At 35.8% G+C, this 18,750-nt stretch overlaps 1 protein-coding gene across 1 annotated transcript; it reads left to right on the top strand.

Moving 5' to 3' along the window:
* Positions 1-369: 369 nt before the first annotated feature.
* Positions 370-18,170, top strand: LOC140574479 (uncharacterized). Its single transcript, XM_072694327.1, has 12 exons — positions 370-526; positions 793-1,008; positions 1,172-1,480; positions 1,595-1,894; positions 3,320-3,465; positions 11,332-11,590; positions 12,324-12,584; positions 13,504-13,812; positions 13,946-14,245; positions 14,676-14,984; positions 16,437-16,727; positions 17,869-18,170. Exons 1-12 carry the CDS (start codon positions 370-372, stop codon positions 18,036-18,038), a joined length of 3,027 nt encoding a protein of 1,008 aa, XP_072550428.1. The 3' UTR covers positions 18,039-18,170.
* Positions 18,171-18,750: the final 580 nt, after the last annotated feature.

The raw sequence follows: 18,750 nt of genomic DNA, 5'->3' as shown, positions 1-18,750 counted from the left end.
AGAAATGCCCTAAATTGATCTGAAACAGAAGTCTTACATTGAGCTCCATTGAAAGAAGGCTTTTTTTAATAATGTCTTTGAGTGACAGCATCGATATTTATGTGAATGCTGCTTAAACTGTGTAAAGTGTGAAGCCTGGTGTTCAATTTAAGGGGTTATTTAAAGTATTTTATTTATGAACCTCTCTCTCTCTCTCTCTCTCTCTCTCTCTCTCTCTTAGCGTCTCAGTCTCAGTCTAAGCCCGCAGTTCCCTTCACTGTGTCCCAGTGCAGTCCCGCAGAAGATGGTTTCCTCACGTTTGGCTGCATTACGAGTGGTTTCTCTCCTGCCGAATCGCTCAAGTTCTCGTGGACTCTTGGTTCCGACAGCATGAGTGATATGGTGCAGTTCCCGGCTGTGCAGACACAGGGAGGCCAGTACATGGCGGTGAGCAAAGTTCGCGTCAAGGACACAGACTGGAAGGCCAAGAAACCCTTGACGTGCGCTGTTTCGAATCCCGCCGGGTCAGAAAGTACAACAATGAGAGGTAGGCAAGTGCAATACAGCATCACCCCTAAAAAATATATTGTCACATACATTGTAATTTATTATTATTATTATTCAGCAGGGTCAAATGGACAATAAAATAGGCTAATGGGTGTGAAAAAGTCCAGCACTGGGTCTCACTTAATTTTCTGTATTAATAAACCATGCCTACAGTGTAATATGTGCTATTGTAGTGGATAAGCATATAGATATAGAAACAATATGGGCAAATTCTGCAGTTTTATTGTTTTATTAATTTTTTCAAAGGTAAATCTCCACCATCTGTGCATCTGGGTGAAGTTGGTGAATCCATAATGTGTTTAATTGAGGACTTCTACCCAAATCAGCTCAAAATTAAGTGGAAAGAGGACAACCGTGAAGTCAAAGGCATAGACTGGCAAACTATTGAAGATGCTTCAGGCTCTTTTAAAGCTCTCAGTGTGCTCAAACCCAACAAGACAAGCAAGGACACCAAATACACCTGTGAAGTTACACATGCAAGCAAACCATATAATAGGCAATTATCATCTAAAGGTAATCCTAGTGTCATCATCAGTTCAACCTAACATAAAACTTATATAACAATGAATTTACTTTATAAACAAATTGTTATTATTAGTAATATGCATTTTCTTTTTTTATGTAGCCAAGTTCTCTCTGCAAATCAATGGACCATCTGCAAAGGAGCTTTTTCTACATAATGAAGCTACAATCACCTGTGTCGTAACTGGTGATAATAAGAATGAAGTGGATGGAGCAGTCGTGAAATGGACAGTTGGAGGCAGCAATCGTGGAAGTAGTGGAACAGATAATGTTAAACAGACAACACCACCTTTTACTAAGACTAGCAGTTTGACCCTCGATCAGTCTGAATGGTTTTCAGGGTCAGAAGTGAAGTGCTCTACTGAAAAGGAGAAAACACCATTCTCAGACACAATTAAGGTGAAGAAAGGAGGTAAGTCCAGCTGCCCTGGAGTTAAATCTTCTCATTAGTTAAAACTGAAAGTAATACTCCTCTGAAATACAGGAACCTTCTGTTCTAATTTACAAATGATCTTTTCTTATGAAGGCAAACCTTCTATTGTCTTCTACAAACCTGACAAGGACGTCAAAGACACACACACTGTCTCCCTGTTGTGTGAGGTCAGAAGCTCTGGTCTGGGGGATGTGTATGTGATGTGGAAAATGAACAACGGTCAATACATGGAAGGCAACAGCACAGTTCACATCAATGAAAAGAACACAGCAGTTGTCCTCAGCTACTTAACTGTGTCTGAAAGGGATTACAACAGTGCACAGTTCACTTGTGCAGTGAAAGACCCCAACACGGTGGCAGGAGCCACACCGGATCAGAAGACAACATCTAACAGTAAAGTCAACTGTCCTAAATGTCCTGTGTTAGAACGTCGCTGAGGGTCCTCTCAGACCTGTGTGATCAGGAAGCATCTCTGGCAGCTGTGTCTGGCTGATTGAGATGTTTCATTTAGTTCACCTGAATGGTCTGAGAAGCTTCTGAAGCATCCTTTCTGTTCTGTATCACTCTGTTCACTCCATGTGTGCTTTTTGTTTGTATTATAATGTAGCACAGGCCATGATTTAAACATCCGTCTTGAAAAAGAATCTGAAGCAGTTTTTCTTTAATTACAAATGATAATTATAGAATAATACTTATACTTTGTAATCGGTTCAAATACTTCATATCTTGGCCTCTGCATGTTTGTTACTTGTGTCACTTGTCTTAATTGTGCCTTGTTCTCCTGTCTAATGCTTTCTGTGTTATTGTTCATGATCCACTCATGTTTTGTGTGCTTTCAAATGGAATTTTAGTACATTTTCCCAAATCTATATGGGAGCACTTAAGCTGAAATCAACCCAGTTTTTAAAATATGAGCATATTTGTATTAATGCATTTTTCATTTTCATTATTTTTCTTGCAACACTTGAAGCAATAAATCAGCATAATTGCATATGACATCATATAGTCCATCTTTCATTTGGAGTTTCATTCAGCTCACTTTCATTCCTCATAGTGGGTTATGTTAAGATTGGTTGGACTGGAAATTACATCAAAAGCACACTGCAGAGAATATCAGTTATCAGTGCTATTCACAGCAGTTATGGTGTTGGTGTGTATATATATATATATATATATATATATATATATATATATATATATATGAGTGATGCTGAATGGTTAACTAATATGTAAGTCTTTGTCACATTTTTCTTCATGTACTAAAGTCACACAGTTTTCGTTTTATCTCACAATGTCCTTCATGTTTGTTCCTTATAAGCCAATGTTGTCATGTGAGCGAGCTTTTGTCCCTGTGCATGGCGATACAACTAAATTTTCAAATCTTCTTGTGTGTGTGTATGTGTGTGTGTGAGTGTGCAGGATATAAATGAAAGGTTTGGTTCTAAAATGCACCAAATTCTATTTTCATTTGTGTTATCCAGTGAAATAAGGTCTTCAGAGTGAGCTTCACACACACACACACACACACGCACACACACAAACACACACACACACATAACTTTCAGTGCTTTATGATTTCATGAAGTGATTGTTATGAACCATTATTAGACAAAGACAAATATTTTTAAATGGTAAATATTTTAAAGGTATTTTTAAAATTGGGATGGAACGCTTCACTTAAAAAAAAAATATTTATTTATTCTATTAGCACAATTTTAATGCATCTTTTTGTTTGTTTGTTTTATTTCTTTGTGTGTGTGTGTATGTGTGTGTGTGTGTGTGTGTGTGTGTGTGTGTGTGTGTGTGTGTGTGTTTTAGAAGAACCAGATCCAGGATTGTATCTAAACTGTGATAAGGACATTCCAGAGGATGATGACTTTAACAGCTTGTGGTCCACCGCCTCGTCCTTCATCTTCCTCTTCCTCTTCACCCTCATTTACAGCACTGTCCTCAGCCTCTCCAAGGTAAAGATATTTGCAGTGTTCAAATGTACAAAATTAAAAGGCAGCAGACTAAGCTTCAATTCTGCAGTTGGCCAAGCACACCACACTACACCAATGCGCAAGTTCACCTACCTTCAAGTGTAAGTAATTCTGAATAAGAGCTTCAGATAAATGTCAAACATGTAAACTTCTTGCTTTCGTGTTTGTGTTTTTCAGATGAAATGACACAGCGGAGGAATTTAATATACATCTAATAATTATGATACTTTATTTTTATACAATGCTTTTTAAATATCTGTAGACAAGCATCACGGACAAGATCTAAAACTATTCCTATTCTTTTATGAACATTTTCTGTAATTACATGTATGATTATGTGTGTGTTTGTCAACATGAATAATATTCTCTGTACTTTTATCCTGTTTTTTTTAGAAAATCAATAAATCTTTTATGGATTGCACTAAAGATTTACATAAAGGGATTTTTAAATTGTGTGAAGGAAAGGAGCATGAATAAACAGAACTCTTGTAAAGTTTTGTAAAGTTGTAGAACTATTTTGGGTGATTTGCAGACTAAAGCACATCATTGTAAATGTTTTTCAAAGAAAATGTATTAATGAAAATGAATTAATGGTGGGAATACTTTGAAAATCACTTCCACAATGAAAGTTGATTTAAAGATATATTTATTAAATGAAGTGCTTTTTATTAATTACACTATTGAAAATGATTTGTTGTGTTTTACATTTAAATAGTTAACAATCTAGAAAGTTCGCAGAATATTAAACACCTAATGCTAAAAGAAAAACAATTTGTCTTAAAATGTGTAAATTTGAGATATCAGTATAAAATTAAACATTTCTCAGCATTTAGATTTTTCAGTGGTCTAGAAAACTTTAAATTTTACTTTAAAGTTAAAATTATGTCTACGAATGAATTGAAACTTTATAAACAGCTAAGAATAAAGTAATATTTGCTATAAATGTTCTAATTGTTATTTTTTACATTTCTTTATGAAAACAAATCATATCAGAAAAATATCAATAGCAAGCTGGCAAGAAATGTTTGTAGTAAAATGTACTGAAGTGTAACACAAATGAAGGAAATATAACTATATATAATATGTTATACTTTTAAATAATATTTATACTTTTGTTTGAATATGTGTTTTTAAACTACATTTAAACACAAATTAAAACAACTATATTGAGGCAAAATGGATCATAAAATGCATTAAAATCAGAATCAGAATTAAAATAAATCTCACATCCCTGTTGCACAGTGTATTTTTCAGCAATGTAAAAAAAGAAATATAGCTGTTAAGCCTTCTGTAAATTATTAGCAACTATTTCATGCAGCGTCTGCTAATAAACATCAGTACAAAAACAGGTGCAAAAGTCAAAGATCTTTCAAGACATTTTATTCACAGAACTGTTCCTCCATTGAGAGCACAAAAAGGAAGTGAAACAGACAGCCTGAAAAGCAAAGGACTCTCACATACTAATTTTAATCTACAGAAAGTACTGAAAAAAACAGGTGTGGAGGTCAAAGCATCACCGATATGTCCAGGAACTTATTTAAATATCTGCTAAGACATGTATAAAAGACTATGAAGGCCGATCATCCCAGATCTGAAAATTCCCAAAATAGTCAGATGCCAAGATTCACTCTCACTAAAAACACTGTAAATATATTATTTGTGCTTAAAATCTATTACACTATTATTAAAACTATTATTTATTAGACTATGTTTATTGAACTAATCTAATACTGAGTTGTAACAAAAAATAATTTGTTTCCTATGCAATTCAATATAGAAATCAAACATTTACATTTACTTGTGCAAAGGCCAAAACATGCTTTATGTCTTCAGCTTGCATTTTTAGTACAGTATGGAATATTAAGAAATTGCAATTCAACATTGAACATTTGTTTATCTTTTTTTTTGCTAACCGTCACTTTTGAACTGCTGCCAATATTTAGATGTTTAGAGGAAAGCACCAGACCCCCAACTCCACCACACCAGCTAACAGACACCTGTGCAGGACTATTTTTATGAATGATGAGTTAAGAGAGCACCATCTACTCACTTGGAGAGAGCACGGCCACAGATGGCCTCCTGTGGCATGTCTCTTGCTTTGGTGTAATGAAATATTGGGAAAATACAATTTTGACAAAAAGCCTATTAAAGGCATTCCAAATTTTTTATTACATCTGATGTTTAGGTCAGTCTTGCACACTGTATTTGTCTCACTGTCCGTATTCTGTTGTGTATTTGAATTTGCAGTCTCAAGGGACACTAGAAGGGACCAGGAACCCTTTCTCATGTATTTAAATCTTCAATCTCAAGGGACCCTAGAAACCATCCCTGCACCTGCTTTTAGTTGAGAAACGTTGAGATGGTTTGTTAAAATGAAACTAAAAACAGTCATTTGCATGTGGGCAGGTGGTAAAGACATTCAACGTTTTTTTTTTTTGTTTGTTTTTTTTTACAAAATGGCTGCCTTGGTCTATATATATATATATATATATATATATATATATATATATATATATATATATATATATATATATATATAGTAATTACTGCACTGCAATAACTGTTTCTAGTACTTCTTATTTATATAGTTGGGTTATATTATGTATATTATAGCTGTATTTATTAATATAGCTGTATTTATAGTCAGGTTTACTGTTTCCTATTTGCCACTTCTTACTACTATTTTAAGTGCCTTTATTATGCTGCTCTCTTGTTTGATTTTGCTGCTGTAAAAACTGACTTTCCTCGTGGGATAAATAAAGTGATCTATCTATCTATCTATCTATCTATCTATCTCTCTCTCTCTCTCTCTCTCTCTCTATATATATATATATATATATATATATATATATATATATATATATATGCAAGCAAAATGTTTGCCAAATGGGAAAGGTGTGAGTTTAAACTTGAGTTTTCTGAGGGTGGGTAGAACCTAAACTAATTCAACTCTGAGAGGGGGTTATCTGATTACGACACTCATCAACTGATAGTGTTGAAAATGTTTGCAGAATATCTGAAATCAACACTATATCAACTCTAGAGTACGTAACACTGGAAATTCAAACTGACATCATGCTGTGTACAGATGAATTTACTATACCATACAAAGTGAGTTTGTGCTCGTTTATCATCTGGTGTTTACAACGTTCTAAAGAGCATAAGCATAAGACCCTCCGCTCTCAAATAGACAGGCCTGGGATTGATACCTGAGTGCCACTGAGTTTTTCTCATAATGGTAATTATGGTAATGGTAATAGTAATGGTAAGATTTCAGTGATTAAGAATAGTTTCAATGTAATATTTTGAAGATTTCTATGTTATCTCTTCTGATACATTACAAATAAAGATGAACTTGTTAACATTGTTTTCATAAACCTAAAAATCCATGTATGCATATACATTTTTTTAAACATCGCCTTTCATCCCACTATACATTTCACACCCTAAAATGTATTTCAGAATATATATAGAACATAAAACACAGAGATAAAGATGTACATTAAGACCTACATGTTCAAAGCATATGCCATTCTAAATGTTCCTACAGCAAGTTTGATAAATGTCCAGTTTTATGACATTGTCTCAACCCACTTTCGACTGCGTGTTCCGTCATTGATGAAGCAGACATCAGAAACTTAGCTTCTAACCACATGTCTGCAGCTGTTAGAACTACGCATCGACAGTGGTTATGAATGTTTGGTGGAACTATGGTTTTGGGTAACGCCTCTGCGTTAACGATGGTTTGTACCATATCAGTGACCAACTACCTCAATAGTTCCAACTATAGCATTTGCATCACAAAATGGGACTATTAGAGTAATAAGAAGTTGCAAACAACTGTAGCAACCATAAGTGGAGCAAATGTTTTTTTGGCCCCAAGCACAGCAAGTGATAGTTGATTTGACATTGTCTCCAAAAGACACAATTACCACAATTACATTCCACCTCATTGTCAATATTTTACATTCCAGACAAAAAAACAGTCATTAAACCTCACTAAAATCTTTTGTAATATATTAAAACATGCAGACATTTTACTTACATCTATACTGAGAGATGAGAGATGAAGCCATTATAACTAAATATATAACATTTAATAAATGTATTAAAATCATTTGTAAAATGTAAATGTAAGGCAAAAGTAAGGAAAAAATTAGAGAAAAAAATGCAGATCATTAGAACATGGTTAGAGAAGATTTGGAAGGAGCTTGTTATAAATGTTATATGTTTAGTTTTGTTTGAAGTTGAAGTGAATGAGACCACCATGGCCAGATCCAAAGCGTTTTCTGAGGCCATCAGAGAGAAGGCTGTAGATGCAGATGAGTCCGGAAATGGATTTGAAAAGATCCCAGAAGAATTAGAAATCAGCTGTCTGTCAACTGTCTGCTAAATTATTTACAAGTAAACAAACCAACTAACATTTGTTTTCACAGAGAATATACATACCATACCAGTATACATGCACCAATCCAACTTCAGCTTTATAACACAGATTTAAAATGCACTGTACAATAAGCTGCAATAAATCCAATCATTTTTCTTGTTATTAAAAAAAAGCATTCTTGAAACATTCTTGAACTTGTTTACTGTCCTTGCGATAAAATTGTCTAATTCCAACACAGTGATAGTGCTTTTGGGTCAGTGGACTTTCAGGACTCAAGTCAAAATTAAGTAACTAAAAGTGCAAACAATTCTGGGACATCTAAAATATTTATTTATGTTTGTTTGTTGGTTTGTTTTTATGTGCCTGCCATTAGTCACCTGTAAATCTAAACAATTGTGTAACAGTGATACCGTTTTCCTGCATATTTACAAAGATGGCAAAAAATCTTCAGGGCATTGCATGCATAGACTTAGCACCTTAATAAAAAAATTATTTAGCGTTACAGTTCACTATTTAACTTAGATTTAATTATGATAAAAGATTGAGAAGAAGGCAATGATGATGATGACAGATATAAAAACATGCAAAACATGCATGCAAAATGTACAGGATATCCCTTTTTTCAGTTGAAGTCTTATCACAATCATATTAATGGAACTGATCAAAGATTTTTTTGTTGCATTTTTGTCTGTTTTAGTAGTGATTTTCTAAATAAAAATAAATAAACAAACTAAAATAAACGTAAAACATAATAAAACTACTTGCGTCTCTGTAAAGAATTAGATTTTATTTTTTATTGGAAAATCAACAACATGATGATTTCAGTTGTTTTGGTAAACCTTGCTTCAACACAACTTCAACACCACTACCACATCTGTGCTCAGTTTTTGATCAGTTATGATCGGTATAAATGGTTACATCAGCCACCATGACGGGTACTTGACTACAGGTGGAAAGGAACCCAAATAACTGTACCTCTGGTAAGACCTCCATTTTTTTCAGGGTTAATTGGTTTGGGATGCCTAATAACATATTAATTATATTACTTAAATTAATTATATATTTATATTAATATTAATGTTATACTTATATTAAATTACAGACTAGATTTTATTAGATAATGCTACAACTGGCTGTATCAGTGTATTGCCGTGACCACTGCTTTGACTACTAAGAAACATGACCATGACTTCAGGTTGGGTAAAACCTATTAGAAACAGATGATGAATTAATAACAACAAACTGTTTTATTTTGCCCACAAGAAAATGTACACTAATTCGGTGCAATAGAAAATGTTAGGAACTCTTGTATTTATACACTGTGACTATGTGACTACTGGGCAGTAGTGAGTAACAGCCGTGTCTTAAGGTAAGACAAAATCACACTGAACACCAATTCTTGTGATTAAATTCAAGGTTTAAGCTAAAAGCCAAAATTCAGTAAATACTTACGACTATATGTAGACTTTCAGACGTAACACCACTACCAGCTTAGCTGGATCCTTCACCAATACTACCCGGATTTTGGTGATTTTTACTTTAGTCTCAAAGGGTAGTGGTATCCTCGTGTGTAGCACACGTTCTTGTAATTACATTAATGACTTGCTTTACATTAATGACGAGAACAATATGGTCGCTGTCACTGTAACAATGCTTTTAACTACTGGGGGAAAGGAACGATGTTGACCATATTATCTGGTAAGACAAACCACCTTATGCACTCTGTTCATTATTAATTATTCTAAATAAAAGCACAGTTGATCTACAAAAAAAAAAACAATATATTGCGACAAACATAATTGATTTTACTAATATTGGCAAGAGCTGCACTTAAGTAATATTTTCTTCATTTGCAACCACTTGGTTTGGGCTGTTGAGGAGGGCGTGTTTTATAAATGAAAAAGGAAAGGAAACTATATTGCTCGTTTTTTTTTTGTTAACTAGCTGTCAAATAAGCTGCAAAAATACACTTTGAAAGTACATGATTGCAATGTGTCACGTGGTTGCAAAATACAAAATAATAAATAATAAAACATGTTTCACCAACACTATAACTTTTATTAGCGTTTTGTAAGTTGGCTAGTTCAAACCATGCAAAAAATGGGTTGTTACTATTTTTAGTGTAGCCCTTTAGCACTGCTACGTTTTGTTGCACCTAAAAGAGCAATGACATTGTTTTTTTGTTTTTTTTTCAATGTATTTTATTTATTAGTAATTTATTGTCTGGTTATAATTATATAACATTATCGTGCGAAAATTATCTTGAGAGAATTCATTTAAAAGAAAAATATTTGCATGCAGATATCATGTCCTTCGCACCTTAATTTTGTAATCTAATACGCTACATTTTTTTTGTAATCAGGTCGTCTACAGTGTCTTCTAAAACAAGTCAATTATTTAATTAAGGGGTATATCATTTATAATTGCTTTGAAAATGTCTATATCATGCTATGAAAAATATGTTTTAAAACATACATTTGTATGGGTTTACAACAAACCCATGACTATATTTATGAAGTATGAAAGCATTTTTGGTCATGTTTTACAATGAAATCCCGCATGTAAAAGTACATTTCAGGATCAATTCTATATATTCACTTCAACTTCAATCTTTACTCTGTCCGTTGCTATCTTGGTGTTACATATCGGCATAGTTATTTAAAAAAAAATAGAGGCCAAAAACACTTAATCTAACGAAAAGCGTATTTTGGGGCATTTTTGGGGCATTTCTAGTCGTAATTCGCGCGAAACCGAAAGAAATGTGTTTTTGTTGTTTTTTTACTTGACAGCGATTATATGATATCTTTACGTTTGCTTATTAGGGCAAGGACTGTGTTGAAGATCTATTATAATTTATTTACAACCACTACATGATTTATTAATGTAAATAGTTCTGCAAATGTGGTCTTTTAAATACAATGGATGTTAAAATCTTTATTTGAAACAGTGGGGTAAGTTAACGGAGAACGAGTTTCCCCACATATCTGCAGATAATTCATTTTTTGGGGGGTTATTTTTTCATCACTAGCTATTTGCTTAGAAGATAAACACTGCTGTATTTTCAAACCACCTTTAAGCCAATTTCACACCAGATGCGCGTGGTACGGTGGCAAAAGCCAAACCCGACCATATTAGTAAATGAAGCCTTTTACAGCACAGGCACGCGTGATGTAGCACATCAGAGGTTTTCAATCTGACAAAAATTAATCATCATTTTTTTGGATGAATGAACGAAAGCTTTGGAACCAAAAAATCATTACAATAGTTTTTCTTCTCCTGTGAAAACCAGGTATTTGCTAACTGAGTCCATATTCATGCGTGAATGAAGGTTTTTTATTTATATGTATTCATTTAACTCTAACTCTCTCTCTCTCTCTCTCTCTCTTTCTCTCTCTCTCTCTCTCTCTCTCTCAGCGTCTCAGTCTCAGTCTAAGCCCGCAGTTCCGTTCACTGTGTCCCAGTGCAGTTCCTCAACAGACGGTTTTCTCACGTTCGGCTGCATCACCAGTGGTTTCTCTCCTGCCGAATCGCTCAAGTTCTCTTGGACTCTTGGTTTCGGCAATACGACTGACGTGGTGCAGTTCCCGCCTGTGCAAACGCAAGGAGGCGTGTACACAGCGGTGAGCCAAGCTCGCGTCAAGACCACAGACTGGACCGCCAAAAACGTCTTGACGTGTTCTGTGACGCATCCAGCCGGATCAGAAAACACAACAGTGAGAGGTAGGCGCGTGCGATACAGCAGCACCCCACAAATAATAGATGGTGACATTTATTATTTTTACAAAGGTGTGTTGAGAGCAGGGGAAACATTAAAACGTGCAAGAGGGTCTTCTAGAAGTTGGGTTGCAAACCACTGCCCTATATGACTATGTTTGAAAGACATGTGTGAGTAAGCAGAACCTTGTTTGAAATGTTAAAAAAGTACCTTCACTTATAAACAATCATGTCCACATGGTTCTTTATCCATTTAAATGTTTTTGACAGTCACACATTTGTCTTACAAAAATGGGCCTCAATGGAACCAAAAGTTCTGGGTTCTTCTATGGTATCGTTTAAACATCCTTTTGAAGTACCTTCATTACATGTATTTATAAAAGTGTACAGTTTATATGTTGTACCTAAACAGCCCTTTCATGTAAGCCTACTTCATGTAGGTTGTCAGGATGAATAAATATTAAACAGTCTATTATAATTAATACATCAACTGAGCAATACTCATTTTTTTCAGGCCTTTCTACTCATATATGAATGTATAAACATTAATTGGACTATACATTTAAAAGAAAACTCTATGTCTTTGTAGATTATTACAGAGTTTATTATTCTGTATTAATTAGCCAAACCTACAACGAAACTCATTGTTGTGGTCACATTGTTGTAGATGAGAATAGATATGCATGCAATTTGAGTAAACTCTTTAACGTTATCATTTTTATTACTTTTGTTGGAAAAGCTCCGCCAACTGTTCATGTGGATGAAGTTGGTGAATCCATAATGTGTTTAATTGAAGACTTCTACCCAAATAATCTCAGTGTCAAGTGGAAAGAGGACAACCGTGAAGTCAAAGGCATAGACTGGCAAACTATTGAATATCCCCCAGGCTCTTTTAAAGCTGTCAGTTTGCTTGAAGCCAACAAGACAAGCAAGGACACCAAATACACCTGTGAAGTTACACATGCAAGCAAAGTATACAAAGAGCATCTGGCATCTAAAGGTAATCTAGTGTCACGATTAACAAAACACACACACACACACACACACACACAATTATGTTAAGTCAATTATGTCATTATATCATTATATCACTTCCCCACTTTGTAGCTCTATAATTACAGACTGTAGTCCATCTGTTTTTTGTTTTTTTTTGCATACTTTGTTAGCCTCCTTTCACCCTTTTATTCAATAGACAGGTAGTATTTGAGTGATGGGCTCTCAACACTGCAGTTACACTGACATAGTGTGTGTTGTGCTGGTATGAGTGGATTAGCAGTGCTAAACACTGTGTCCACTCAATGTCAACTCTATTATACACTCCTATCTAGTAGGTCGACCTTGTAGATAAAAGGAAAAAGACAGAAGCTCATCTGTTGCTGCACAGTTAGTGTTGGTCATCCTCTACATCTGATTGGTGGAGTATTCTCAGTCCAGCACTGACCCTGAGGGGTTTAAATACTCCAGCGGTACTGTTGTGTCTGATCCATTTGTACCAGCGCAAGACGCTAACACACCACCCTAAGTGTCATTGCAGTTCTGAAAATGACCCACCACCCAAATAATACCTGCTCTGCAGTGGTCCTGTGGGCGTCTGATGTATTGTCGAATGCCCTGAAGAACAAGGTAAAAGGAGGCTAAAAAAAAATAGGCAGAGCAACAGATGGACTACAGACTGTAATTCTAGAACAACAAAGGTGGTACAAATGTTATGACTGATTGAGCTGATTGCCCTCCAGCCTAATATGCTGTTGGTCCTCTGTGTGTCATCAAAAAAGCTGACACTACAAGACTTCTGAATGCGACCCGTAGTATCTGGCATAAAGATGTTTGTAATCTTAACAAACAATAAATTTACCTTATGAGCCCATATTGTAATATATTTAGTAACACATAATATGCAATTTTCCTTTTCTGTGTAGCCACGTTTTCCCTAAAGATTAATTCACCATCTGCAAAGGAGCTTTTTGAACGTAGTAAAGCTACGATCACCTGTGTCGTAACTGGTGATAATAAGAAGGAAGTGGATGGAGCAATCGTGGCATGGACAGTTGGAGGCAGCAAACGTGGAAGTAGTGGAACAGATCATGTTAAACAGACAACACCACCTTTTACTAAGACTAGTAGTTTGACCCTGGATCAGTCTGAATGGTTTTCGGGGTCAGAAGTGGAGTGCTCTACTGAAAGGGAGAAAACACCATTCTCAGACACAATTAAGGTGAAGAAAGGAGGTAAGTCCAGCTGCCCTGGAGTCAAATCTTCTCATTAGTTAAAACTGAAAGTGCTGCTCCTCTGATATACATGAATCTTCTATTCTACGTACTATTCTATGTTCTAATTTACAAATAATCTTTTCTTATGTAGGCAAACCTTCTATTGTCTTCTACAAACCTGAGAAGGACGTCAAAGACACAGAGACGGTCTCCCTGTTGTGTGAGGTCAGCAGCTCTGATCTGGGGGATGTGTATGTCATGTGGAAAATGAACAACGGTCAGTACATGGAAGGCAGCAGCACAGTTCATATCAATGAAAAGAACACAGCAGTTGTCCTCAGCTACTTAACTGTGTCTGGAAAGGAGTACAACAGTGCACAGTTTGCTTGTGCAGTGAAAGACCCCAACATGGTGGCAGGAGCCACACCAGAACAGAAGACAACATCTATGAGTAAGACCAACTGTGATACTTATCCTCTGTTCAAAAGTCACAGAGAGTGTGTGATCAGGAAGTGTCACTGGCAGCTGTGTCTTGCTGATTGAGATGCTTAATTTTGTTCACCTGAATGGTCTAATACCCCATTTACACTTGGGCACTTCATGTAGCTAGTATCTGGATTGTAGCCTGATAATATGTTAGCCACATACACTACACTTGGTAAACAAATGTGTCTCCAGTTAGTCCCACTGAAATCTGGCAGCTGTGTAGGATGAAATAGGCAAATCCCCTCATTATTTGGCTAACATACATTGATAAGCCAAAAGTGTACTAAACTTTTGGCTGATCAGTATATATATATATAAATAATGAATTCATCATATAAACATATTTTATTTTTCATTTCATTATTAGTCATATGCAATTTTCTGTTTCTGTGTAGACAAGTTCTCTTTAAAGATTAATCCACCATCTGCAAAGGATCTCTTTGTACGTAATAAAGCTACAATCACCTGTGTCGTAACTGGTGATAATAAGAACGAAGTGGATGGAGCAATCGTGTCATGGACAGTTGGAGGCAGCAAACATGAAAGTAGTGAAACAGATAATGTTAAACAGACAACACCACCTTTTACTAAGACTAGCAGTTTGACCCTCGATCAGTCTGAATGGTTTTCAGGGTCAGAAGTGAAGTGCTCTACTGAAAGGGAAAAAACACCATTCTCAGACAAAATTAAGGTGAAGAAAGGAGGTAAGTCCAGCTGTCCTGGAGTCAAATCTTCTCATTAGTTAAAACTGAAAGTGCTGCTCCTCTGAAATACAGGAATCTTCTATTCTACGTGTTCTAATTCACAAATGGTCTTTTCTCATGTAGGCAAACCTTCTATTGTCTTCTACAAACCTGAGAAGGACGTCAAAGACACAGACACTGTCTCCCTGTTGTGTGAGGTCAGAAGCTCTGATCTGGGGGATGTGTATGTGATGTGGAAAATGAACAACGGTCAGTACATGGAAGGCAGCAGCACAGTTCATATCAATGAAAAGAACACAGCAGTTGTCCTCAGCTACTTAACTGTGTCTGGAAAGGAGTACAACAGTGCACAGTTTGCTTGTGCAGTGAAAGACCCCAACATGGTGGCAGGAGCCACACCAGAACAGAAGACAACATCTATGAGTAAGAACAACTGTGATACTTACCCTCTGTTAGAATTTCACTGAGAGTCCTCTCAGACCTAGATGATCAGGAAGCGTCACTGACAGCTGGGCCTGGCTGATTGAGATGCTTCCTTTAGTTCACCTAAATGGTCTAAGACCCTGTTTACACCTGGTCACTTCATGTAACTAGTGTATGGATTGGCTCCTGATGATATTTTTGGTAGTAAAGTGTTTCTAGTTATTGTGACTGAAATATGTCCATGCTGAGGTGAATATGACTGTTAGACTGATTAACTCAGCAGTGACCATGATTGCAGCTGTGGCAAACTCCACTACATGACTGCTGGGAATAAATTCTGCTTGGGACCTTTACTGAGGAGGACTGGCTTGATAATTTCCCCATGAGTCGTGCCATGTTCAATCAAGCATTTAATTTTGTCCAGTCCACAACCATGTGCGTCCTCCATGATCATCTTCCTCTCAGATCACATGTCCAGTGATGTACTGCATGAGGAGGACTTTTGTTTGTATTGGGAAGAGTTTGGTTATTCCAGTATGCTTTACTGTATATCACAGTGCACAAATAATTGACCTCAATTGTCTAATTTCTTTTTTATGTAGCTAAGTTCTCTCTCAAAATCAACCCTCCATTTGCAAAGGAGCTTTTTCTACATAATAAAGCTACAATCACCTGTGTTGTAACTGGTGATAATAAGAATGAAGTGGATGGAGCAGTCGTGTCATGGACAGTTGGAGGCAGCAGACATAAAAAAAGTAGTGGAACAGATAATGTTAAACAGACAACACCACCTTTTACTAAGACTAGCAGTTTGACCCTCGATCAGTCTGAATGGTTTTCGGGTGCAGAAGTGGAGTGCTCTACTGAAAGGGAGAAAACACCATTCTCAGACAAAATTAAGGTGAAGAAAGGAGGTAAGTCCAGCTGCCCTGGAGTCAAATCTTCTCATTAGTTAATACTGAAAGTGCTGCTCCTCTGATATACAGAAATCTACATGTTCTAATTTAGATATGCTCTTTTCTCATGTAGGCAAACCTTCTATTGTCTTATACAAACCTGATAAAGATGTCAAAGACAATGAGACAGTCTCTCTTTTATGTGACGTCAGCAGCTCTGATCTGGGGGATGTGTATGTCATGTGGCAAATGAAAAACAATCCATACATGGAAGGCAACAGCACAGTTCGCATCAATGAAAAGACTGTTCTCAGCTACTTAACTGTGTCTGGAAAGGATTACAACAGTGCACAGTTCTCTTGTGCAGTCAAAGATGCCAACATGGAGAAGAGAGCCACACCGGATCAGAAGACAACATCTAAGAGTAAAGTCAACTGTCCTAAATGTCCTGTGTTAGAACGTCGCTAAGGGTCCTCTCTGGTCTGAGAAGCTTCTGATGCATCCTTTCTGTTCTGTATCACTCTGTTCACTCCTTGTGTGCTTTTTGTTTGTATTATGATGTTGCATGGGCCATGGTCCAGTCCAAATACTTCATATCTTGGCCTCTGCAAGTTTGTTACTTGTGTTACTTGTCTTGGTTGTACCTTGTTCTCCTGTCTAATGCTCTCTGTGTTATTGTTCACTCATGTTTTGTGTGCTTTTGTATGACAGTTTAGATTCAACTAAATTAAATGTTCCACTACACTTTCAAAATCTTGATGGGAACACTGAAGCTGAATCAACCCAGTTTCAAAAATATAAACATTTTTGTACAAAAGCATTTTTCATTATTCTTGCAACACTTTAAGCAATAAATCAGCGCAATTGCATATGACATCACATAGTCCATCTTTCTTTTGGAGAACATTCATTTCATTTCATTCATTCTCAGACTGGGATGTATCAAAAACTGCAGAGAAGAGAAGTTACCAGTGTTGCAACTGATGGCTATTTTGTCATTGGTCTAAATATATAAATAAATTTAATATAATAGAAACAATGTGTTTAAAAAACATCTAAATGAATTATAAATGCTACCTGATTCATGCTGAAAGGTTTACAAAAAACACATTTATGTACTAAATATAATAATATAAAAGATATACAATTACACAGTTTTCAGTGTCATTCATGTTTGCTCTCTATATCAATGTTGTCATGTCAGCAAGCTTTTACAAATATGCTTTTGTGCCTCTGCATGGCGATACATTTTAAATATTCTTACACACACACACACACACACACACACACACACACACACATACACATGAACTTTGAGGGCTCTATGATTGACATCATGGATAACTGATTGTTATAGAACATTATTAGACAAAGGAAAATGAGGTATTTTGCTATTTGGAATAGAAAGCTTCATTTATTTTTTCTATTACCACATTTTAACATTTTTTTTTTAAATTTGTTTGTTTGTTTATTTGTTTTCTGTGTGTGTGTGTGTGTGTGTGTGTGTGTGTGTGTGTGTGTGTGTATGTGTGTGTGTGTGTGTGTGTGTGTGTGTGTGTGTTCAGCAGAGCTTCCAGCATCCGATCCAGGATTGTATATAAACTGTGATAAGGACATTCCAGAGGAGGATGACTTCAACAGCTTGTGGTCCACTGCTTCATCCTTCATCTTCCTTTTCCTCTTCACTCTCATCTACAGCACTGTCCTCAGCCTAGCCAAAGTAAAAATATTTTAAATGTTTAAAATGGTAAAATGTAAAAAAGTAAATGGTGACAGACTAGGCTTTAGTTTCAAGGCTGGGCAAACAGCAGTTTACCTACCTGTGTAGATAAAAGCTTCACAAAAAATGCCATGATATATGTGTTACACTAACTTCTCTTTTTCTTTGTGTTTTTCAGATGAAATAACGCTGAAACACAAAAGAAGGAATTTTATGTTCATGTTTCCTAAAACTTTTCTTGGGCTATTTTTTTTGCATGTTTTCTGATGTATGCTGTACATGTACACACATGGACAAAATTGTTGGTACCCCTCGGTTAATGAAAGAAAAACCCACAATGGTCACAGAAATAACTTGAATCTGACAAAAGTAATAATAAATAAAAAAGCTAGGAAAATTAACCAATTAAAGTCAGACATTGCTTTTTAACCAGGCTTCAATGGAATTATTTTAAAAAATAAACTCAGGCCAGAAAGGATGGTACCCTTGATGATTATACCCTTAACTTAATATTTTGTGGACTTTTGAGGCCATCACTGCAATCAAACGATTCCTGTAAATGTCAATAAGATCTTTGCACCCCTCAGCAGATATTTTGGCCTGACACTGATGTTCCTTGAGCTTGAAGTTCACCTTTAGTCTCTTTAGAGGTTTTTCTGGGCTCTTGTGTTACCATTCATATTATCCGTCTCTTTGATTTGTCATCCATTTTTCTGATGTTAATTAG

This window comes from Salminus brasiliensis, chromosome 12 (genome assembly GCF_030463535.1).
Source record: "Salminus brasiliensis chromosome 12, fSalBra1.hap2, whole genome shotgun sequence".
NCBI lineage: Eukaryota > Metazoa > Chordata > Actinopteri > Characiformes > Bryconidae > Salminus > Salminus brasiliensis.
This window is presented reverse-complemented; position numbering and strand designations above follow the sequence as displayed.